Genomic DNA, 9,058 nt, shown 5'->3' with positions numbered 1-9,058 from the left:
GGCTGGAAGAGCTCGAGTATATAAACCTCGCACTCCATCGTCTCAATAAGATCTAGAATCTCCCAGCACGCAAGAGGCTTCGTCCTAAGTGTAGGGACTGGCCGTCTCTGTCGGCCATGCCAGCTGTGCTATCCGCTTCCCCGCATTTCCTTCAGTCATCTGGGATTTTCAAGTGTCCCGCAGTAGTGCCATTGTGACGGGCAGTTCGTGATATGGTGATACAATCCTTCGCCTGTTTCGTCCTGCGTCCAAGGTATCTCCGGGTTTCCCGTCTGAACGGCTGTCCTTCGCTTCGCAGTTCACTGGCATTTTCTTGGTGACGATGCCAGTTTCTGTCGCCCCCAATGGGTGTGATTATCAGGAGCTATCCAACACCTGCTGACTCCTCCAGGGCCCCGGCGATGTCTGAGGTTGTTCCCGCCTGTGACACCTTGACTAGTCGAGATTGTGCGCTTGCCCCCTCACTCCGGCCGGTCTCACTTTCTTTTCCCTTTCTCGTGAGTGTCCAGGGTCGACTACTGGCGTACTCCTTTGTCGACATGGCATCCCTTGACGAGGAAAACTCCCTACAGGACATAGCCCGGCGAGGCTTTAAGGTCTCTCCAAGAGGAATGCGCTTTGCAGTTGGAAACTTCAGGTATGAACCTACCGTGACCGTATGAGGCGTCTCAACGGAGGAACACTTGATATACGTGTTGCCCCCCAGTGGAAATAAAGGAACAGAGAGGACAATGCTTTTACATTTGCTAGCAAAGAAGGTTTGTGGCCTCCGTGTTTTCATACAAACCGCCGACTGGCGGGGTTCAAGATGGTCGTGAACAGGCAGTGAAGCGGCCTGCAGCTACACGCGAAGTACACAACAGAAACCTAGTGTTTTACAGTTTATTTTCTCTGTGCTCAAAGCACTTACCTCGTCATTTCCGTAGACCCGGTCTCGCAGGGAATGTCTGCGTCCACTGTACACCCGGCGCGACTGATCAGCCGTCAATTCAAGGCCACTTCGTTGCTCAGATGCACAGAAAATCCCGTGTGTTTGTGAGGCCGCATGTACATAAACGCTGCGTTTTTGAAAATGACCTTCGGACAACTACGGACAGAGGATGAGACTGGGGGCACATTGTATTTCAAAAACTAAAGAAGCCGAACTCTAGGGTGCGGTGAGCTGTGCCACCCGGGCGGTGCCTGCGCTGCCTCTTGCGTATCCATGTAGGTACGCATTTCTTCAATTCCTCCCTCGTCTTGCCCCGCGTTTTTACATGTGCATACAAGAGTAGATGTTCCGTGTTAGGCCGGTGAGCTCGTAGCCAGGGAGTACGAAGTGGCGGTGCTCGGTGAGACGCGGACTATTCGGTCTTTTCCAATCGTGACAGAATTTCACTGTCTTTGTGAGATCAGACTTCGCATTTTAAACGGAGATGCAATTTTTTTGCATTCTGCACCTTGGAAGTGTCCGCCTTTTTCTTGCAGCCTCCCTGGCTTTCCTCTCATGCGTGGAGGCCCCAATGAGTTGGATGACCCGTATACCCTTCATCCTGCTGGTAAGGCTTTTTCTCCTTCATGGTCGCAAGCGAGCGAAAGTATTTTGGGTCATGCAGAATGAACGTTCAGGAGACGCGGGGGAACACAGCCATCCCGGTCCTGTCCTCGTGTCTGCTTGTATTCCTGTGTGTAAACAATCTGGAATTTGCTGCGGGTCGAAGCCGTCAGTTCCATTTAGTTGACTATGGGGGCGTTGTTCGAATATTCTTGGTATGTGGCTGGCAAGCAGTCCCGCTGCTGGGGTGTCCTTGAGATATTGGGTAGGGTGTGGGCCGACCACACCGGAGCACGTGTATCAGGCAGCTTCTGCTTTTCACTCGCGAAGCTTCAATTTTGTCTAGTGTCTTGACCGCGTAAGTTTGTGCATGAAGATATTGCCAGTTTCAGCTTGGCAGGGAACTTTCGCTGTCCGTACTTTGTCGGTGCAGCGTCACTAGCTCAGAAAGAGCAGAGTCAGAGAGACCGGGCCAAGTTTTTGGAGGCAGCTCGCACGCAGCTCCTTACAGGGGAACGCCGGATTTTTGAATTCCTCTTATGCCAAGTTGGTCAGTTGTACAAAGACGTGCCTTTCTGTTTCATTTCGCCGTAGGTGCAGGCGTAGGTCGACAGGGGTCTGGTGGCGAGTTTGTGGTAGACGTCGAAAGCCATCGAAGATCGTACCCGTTTTGTCGCTCTGCTCACTTTGGTTTCCCGCAGGCACTAGAGTCTTTAGCCGGGAATCTCTGTCTTTCAGCGGCAGCTGTTCAGATGATTAGCGCGTTCCGTCTATTCTTGACAGGTGACCATTCGTGCAGTGCCCGTAAAGCTGCCTGTACTGCGTAGCAGGCAGAGGCTTGAAATGGGGTAAGGTGTAGTCCAAATCTGGCCGAGAGAGACTGTCCCTTTCTATTCGTTCGCTGTGTAGTCGCCGTTTCTTTTGTCGTAGCTGCTGCGTGACGCTCAGGAGGGGGGGGAGAGAGTCCATCCGCCTCCTGCTGTGCCAGTGCGGGTAGAAAAGGCAGAATTATACGCACGAGGAGATCTCCGTGACCAGTCGCGACTGCTTACCTACGCTTCCAATTTTCACTTGCGTCGATACGTTCTATTCGCTGTCGTCCCTCCCCATGTCTTTTTTTTACAGTTGAAGAGGCGGATTCCCACGTGTACACACGTGCACTTATCTCTACCACAAGCACAACGTGCCCGGTCTCACCCCTTGCAGCTAGAGTGTTGTCAGAAGGCGGCAGGAAGTGTGGAAAGAAAATGATGGCTGTTGTAGCCGGATTGCATTATTCACGTAGTCCTTTTTCCCCGTAGGACCACCTTGAAGTGCCGTTTTACTGGGTTCGTCTCCGCCTGTTCTGTCTTTATACAGGTGTTGGACGTTCGGTGGTAGTAGAAGACCAGAAAGAGGCAAGCGGTACCCGGTTCTCCCTTCTGTGGGAATATGACAGCGCATATCTCGAGAAGGGAGCGCCAGCACCTCAAGAGAGTCTCACTGTGCATTACGAGAATGTAGAGGAAGTCACCAGCGCAGGGGATGCTTTCCTTGCCCGAGATGGAGAAGATGAAGGGAGAAGAGAGGAACAAGGTCACCCCCTTTCTACCGCATCTCTATTTCTCCAAGCAGAGAATAAAAAAGTTGCAGCCGGTGTTTTGCCTCAGCATACCTTCCGACATGACTACGTGGTGTATGACTCTTCTCAGGTTAGATACAAGAATGTTCTTCTAAATGGAGCATGAGTAGCACCGGCTCGAGTGCTGCCTTCACTAAAAAGTTTTTTTCATCAGTAGCAGTCGAAATCTAAAGAAGTCTTTCATTGCGTCAACGATCTCCACTGTTTTGAAAACCCCACAACTTTGAGCCAAGGAAACATCTTCGGCTTCACGACGTGCTTTGGTCGGACTGATTTGTTTGTGAAAATATGTGGATCGGCCAAACACCCGCATACCTCTGTACAATTGGAAGTATGTTCGAGCAACTACTTGGAAAACTAGCAATTCTATTCTCTCAGTGCTCTCCTCAACTTTCAAGTGGATAGATGGTCGCGAAAGGATGGGACAGCTCCAGATTTGGGTGACCGGCGTAAGGCGAGCCAGTTCTTTTGCCTTGGGCGAAGGTTCTGTCCGCGTAATTTTCCTGTCAAATGTCATCTTTCATGCCGTCTTCGCAGACGGCTACTGCGCACTGGTGCCTGTCTTCAGGTACTGCCAAAGTTCTTCATTTTGTTTGAGATGGACCCGTCTCTTGAAGAACTTTTTGCTGTCCCTCTTTGCGATAATTGCCAAGACAATCCTGCATGTGTCTGGTGTCCTGCTGATACTGCCAGGTTCGTCACGTGAAAGGAGAGAAAAGTTCCAGTTCATACGAGACAAGTAAAGCAGCGTAGTACAGCTTTGAATCTGGTCTAATCTCAAATGTGCCTTTTCCTTCAACGGCTTGTTGCGTAGCACGTGCATGCCAGCGCTGATGGTACTCCTAAAGTGTCACGGCGGAGCCTATGTTTGAATACAGCTATTTCAGTCTCTGCATACGTCTGTACGCTGTCTCATTCTGAACCTGGTGTACAGCCAATGTCTTTCTTCCGGTGCCTTCTTACCGTAGAGGTCCACTGTGGGTAACACATACGTGGTGTAGGGTACTGTGTTTTCTCTGTGCGTGCGCGGTCGCACTGGTCACCCGGTAAAGAGTTGCTTTGCTGATCTCTATGCTCAGTCGCTATAGCGGAGTTCTCCCATTGATGCCGCTCGACAGCAGTAGTTCATGTGAGCAGGAGAACCGAAGACTTCGCGCCAAACAACTGTTTAAAGCGTAGGGCTCTGGTGTTCAGCTCAAGGAGAGAAGGGAATACAACGCCTTTTCCCTCTTTTCTGTCCCAACAGTTTGTTCCGCTCTCCGTTACGTGGGACTTTTGTGTTGCGGCCTAACAAGTTGTCTACGTTGTATGGTGCAGCCTGCTCTTTGTGGTTCTCATCTGTGTTTTTTTCGGGCATGCTGTCGCTTACGCCTCAATACCTGGGGCTTTGGTCCATTCATTTCGCCCATGTTGCACTGTTGTTCTGCATGCATATAAAAACAAACTTGCTCGGATCCGTGGCGAGAGAAGATGAAGCCCTGCGTCCAGAGAAAACGCTTTAAGTATATGTCGCAATGAGATGTGACTGGGTCGCTGTGGGCCGTTATCTGTCACTTGGATGGGGTTGTGTGAATCTGTGTGTGTACTCTCCTGCAGACTCTGTGCTTCGTGCGATGAACTTATACACAAGCAGAATAAGCTTGTGTCGCGCCATATTCGTGTACCACTAAATGAGGTAAGGCCTGCTTTTTCTTTCTCTCTTCGTCGTTCTTTCTCAAGGGGTGGCGCCACACGCGGCCACTTCGCGCTTCTTCTGAGAAGGGCGCGGATACTGCGAGATCATGTGTGGGGTGCTCTTTTTGCAATTTCCGGCAGCGTACCGGTCTCTCTCTTCGCAACCACGCTGAAACGTGTTTGGGGAGTCAGATATGAGTGGGGAAAAGAATGCGGTCTTTTGGTGAAGACGGCAGCATGAACTCGCAGGAATGGAGGCTGCAGACCCCCTTCGGGGATCTGCCTCATCTTTTCTCCTCTGCATGACTCAGACTCCCCACCCCTGCGCCGTGAAAAGGGTGTACTGCGTGTTCTGCAGTCCACCATTGCGGCACAGTGACTGGTAGAAGCCTTTCATGTCTACGACTTCTCACCGACGTAGGCGGTTAGTCTCATCTGTCATCGTGTCTCACCTTCATGGCGCGCCACTTCATTTTATACTCCCTCGACTCAGAGTGTGCTTTCTCCTGATGAGTGTGTATCCTACCCAAATCGAAAACACATGAACATAGCCAGTACATTTATTCACTGATATATCCGCTTGTGCTTCCAGATGCCGAGACCGCTTGGGCAATGCAAGCTGCATCCTGAGGAACTGTATGAGCTCTTCTGCTCAGTTTGCCACGTCCCTGTCTGCCGCTTGTGCCGGGCGAATCACCTCCATGCGGCCCCAGGGCGAAGTCTTGGAGTTGACGCTTCTAGATCTCTCAGTAGGTCCTCGATTCTGTTCGGGGGAGCAACTAACGGCCTGGCACACAGCGTTGCCTGGAGAAAACGTGTATTCTGTCCGGACAGAAAGATGTTTCTAAAGGTCTTCCTCCGTGTGCCGAATCTCGTTCTTTTTCGTCGGAGGATACCCCGGTGTGTATAAGTGGAGCCAGCGTCTGCGTTCTTGATTAATATACACCGCCATGGTACTGATCGGCGCCTGTTGTACACAGAGTTGTGTTCCGTCCGATCAGATATTGAAGCCGACTAGTGAAGTACTTAGGTCCTCCCCCCGTGAAGTGCATCTTCGTAGGTCGCTTGCTTGGGCTGTGTGATCATGATTTGCGGCCTCTCAACCGTGAACGCTGGTTTGTTTTCTAAGAAGTCTAGCCTACGTCGGTTGACCAGAACCTGAGCGTTTCTAACTTCATACCGGCTTCGAGTTGACGGGATAAATCATTTGATCCATGCTGGGCTTTACGGAGCAGGCCCAGCCAAAGTCGTTCATGCGTCTGAGGGGTGGGTGGCCTATCGTGGCACTGGACGGAACATTTCATTCCCTTGCTGTATCCAGTGCGGGCGATCAATCGATAGATCGTCTCTGATCACCGCTCGAGGGCGACTAGGAGAATTTCTTTTGGTCGTTCCCCGGTGTGGCGTGTCCGCTTCGCTTCCTTTCTGTTCGTTATTCTGTCATCAGCACATCTTGATGTTTACAAGTACACTCAGATGTGTTCCTTAAGTTCTTCAAACGCTGCCCAAGCCAACAAGCGGACTATCTCACAACGAGCGACAATGTGATTATGTTTCGCTTGCTATCTCTTGTACCAGTGACTGCGGGCAGGTCATTAATGCCACTTGCGAAACCATATAAAGCAGTGCTTCAGATGGCGTCGAAGCCGCACTTCCTTCTTGAAGCTAGGCGTACTGAACTGGAAAAACGTCTAGATGCTATTCAGAAAATGCTCGAGTAAGAGGACAGTCCGCGTGGTCGGCACCCCACATTCGAAACGGGACTGTTCACGGAGTTGTTTGGGTGTCTGCGACCAACTCCGTACTCAATGGCTCTGTGTGTGCGAGTGACATCGCGATCCTCACTGTCCTCTGTGTGTATACAGTTTCTAGATGCAAGTGACGTAGGTGTTGATGATGTATAGGTATGGTTTGCTTGTGCAGGGCAGGTGAGTGACACTGATGACATTCCACTCATTTCAGGGTGGCTTACTATGGCGAAGTGTTTTTTTGTCTCGACATGGCATAGGCATGTTGAAGAGAGACAGGCCGGAAGGTTCTCAGGATAAGACAAGGGAATGCGGCAGAGGCTCACGACTAGATGTGCTACTTGCGTGCTTACAGTCGAGACCAGGAAAGGGGTGAAACTTTTGTCCCGACGCCCCTTTCTTTGAAGGCTTCTTTGGTTTTGCAGCGATGTCCGACGGAATACAAGAGAAGAAGAACAACGCTGCTATGCCATTCTAGAGGAGGCCATGAGCCAGCTGCACGTAAGACGCGCCTCAAGCGTCCCTAGGGTTTGTTGCTGTTTGTGCACCTGGAACTTGACCGGTCAAGGTTCCGTTTGATGATGATCTCGTGTGTACTATCGTAGACTGCTGCGAGGAGGCAGCTCTCAGGCGGGTAGGCTATGTGTAGACAACTTAGTATTTGCCTGCATTTTCTCTCACATAAGCCAGCCTTTTTCGCGATTCGCTGTCGTTGTATGGTTCAGCAACGGACAGAAGAGAAAATGGGGCTCGTGCTGTCCCATGAACTCGAGCTGCAGCGGCAAGTGGACACGATGGAATGGTCTGAATCGTTTCTTCATTACCTGCGGAGTATTCTTCCACCAGCTGACTTTCTTTTCGCGTGGTAAGTCAAACCTCTCAGTCAGTGGAGACTAAGAGGTTTGAACGGGGGTGCATCCGCAGAGAGACTCTTTTCCCCTCTTTTCCGCAGGCGTGAAGCGAGCGTGGTACATGCAGACCTCAACGTGTTATTGTTTCAACCAGGAGAGGCTCCACCCCTTTTCGGACGTGTTATTGTTTCAACCAGGAGAGGCTCCACCCCTTTTCGGTTGCTACTTGTATGTTCGGTCGAAGGCCTGCCGTGCATACAGGAGGGATGGACACCACAAGGACAATTCTACAGCAGATGGCGAGTGTGCATGGACTCACTCACTACTCAGCGAAAGAGTTGGATGAATGTGGCCATTCCGAATTCTTATGGCCGTATAGTGAAGAGTCTGCGCTAGCGTTTACGGTATCGTACAAGAACTGTGTCGACAATATATCGCAAGTTAGCTTGTGTTGTCCCATCGGCACGAGTTTCGGACGGGCTCTCACCAACCCCTCTTTTATAAACAAGAACAGGTGTTCCGACCCTCCCGCTGGACGATTCATGTCACCCAACATTCGCCGGGTGCGGGCGTGTATGTGGCTCGTTTTTCCTTAGGTTACGGCACTCGCGACTGCGTGATGAACTGGACGCCCTTGGCGCAGACGTATCCACCGGGCTGTCTAAAAGCGTCTTCGTAAGCTGTTGTATTTTCGCTTCTGCTAGGAGAGAAGACGGCGACCAGTGGGCCGAAAGAAGTTACACGGGTTGCAACGACGAGGAAAGAATCACTAGTAGTTCGGACCTGGTTTTTGTCATCCGTGCAAATGTACATCCGTGGTGATTGATGACGGGGATTTGTAACACCGGTAGAAGCACTGTGTCCCGTCTGATCGGAGTGTGGAGTTCGGCTTTGATGTCTCATCTCGCAGAAGCTGTTAGCAGACTGCGCTTAATCAGCTGTTCATGTCATAATTCCCGTGACAGCTGGTGTGTTTTTCTACAGCCGGACATGCGCTTGGAAGGCCGTATTGACATCCTGACAGACTCGGCGCTGCGTCGACGAGATCAGCTTCGCAGACACGGGGAAGGTGGGCAGGACCCAGGTACCGCCACCTCAGAAGCTGCTCTTGGTCGGAGGCGGTCAAGCAAAGTGAAAAAGGATTCAGACGAAGTCCCTGGCATTGGCACTTGAGATGCAGGTACCAGCTCTCGGTATGGTTGTAGCTCCCTTTCCTTCACCCCGAGTTCTCAGACTTGTCTTGAAAACCAACTGCTTTCCTGTCCTCCTCTGACGACTGCCCGCTGAGCGAGAAACGCCTCCCGCTGTACAGCAACTCGACTGTTACAATAGCGATACTAATTAACTTTTCTTCGTTAGCTACAAGCGCAGGAGTCGGTCTGTCACGCTACCGCTACTCTCCTGCCCAACTGTGACGTACAACCCGCAGAGGTTTCATCTACTGGCTGTTCCGCGAGGTCCCTCGACTCGCTTAGCAACTCGGCGAAAGGAAACGCTTCACACATCGTCTGATATCCTGTCAGTTCAGTTGGGGACATTTTCACGTCAAGTTATAGGCACTGGTGACTCTAGAATACGCCACGGAACTCACAAACGAAGTCATCCATACGGGTCTGTCGAAACCCCGCTC

General features: G+C 51.2%; 1 protein-coding gene across 1 annotated transcript in view; it reads left to right on the top strand.

Moving 5' to 3' along the window:
- CSUI_001455 (zinc finger protein) overlaps positions 1-8,764 on the top strand; it is a 9,601-nt gene extending 837 nt beyond the window's left edge. The window contains exons 2-13 of the mRNA XM_068061661.1: positions 510-637; positions 1,468-1,538; positions 1,968-2,084; positions 2,894-3,209; positions 3,724-3,848; positions 4,752-4,830; positions 5,422-5,578; positions 6,408-6,546; positions 7,003-7,078; positions 7,303-7,442; positions 8,025-8,103; positions 8,413-8,764. Of these exons, the coding sequence (XP_067926357.1) occupies positions 510-637; positions 1,468-1,538; positions 1,968-2,084; positions 2,894-3,209; positions 3,724-3,848; positions 4,752-4,825 (831 nt within the window). The 3' untranslated portion in view covers positions 4,826-4,830; positions 5,422-5,578; positions 6,408-6,546; ... (2 more) ...; positions 8,025-8,103; positions 8,413-8,764. The remainder of the gene's footprint in view (positions 1-509; positions 638-1,467; positions 1,539-1,967; positions 2,085-2,893; positions 3,210-3,723; positions 3,849-4,751; positions 4,831-5,421; positions 5,579-6,407; positions 6,547-7,002; positions 7,079-7,302; positions 7,443-8,024; positions 8,104-8,412) is intronic.
- The last annotated feature ends 294 nt before the right edge of the window (positions 8,765-9,058 follow it).

The sequence above is a fragment of the Cystoisospora suis genome (genome assembly GCF_002600585.1).
Source record: "Cystoisospora suis strain Wien I chromosome Unknown contig_578, whole genome shotgun sequence".
NCBI classification, from domain to species: domain Eukaryota; phylum Apicomplexa; class Conoidasida; order Eucoccidiorida; family Sarcocystidae; genus Cystoisospora; species Cystoisospora suis.
The sequence above is the reverse complement of the archived record's forward strand: the minus strand, read 5'-3'. Positions and strand labels throughout refer to the sequence as shown.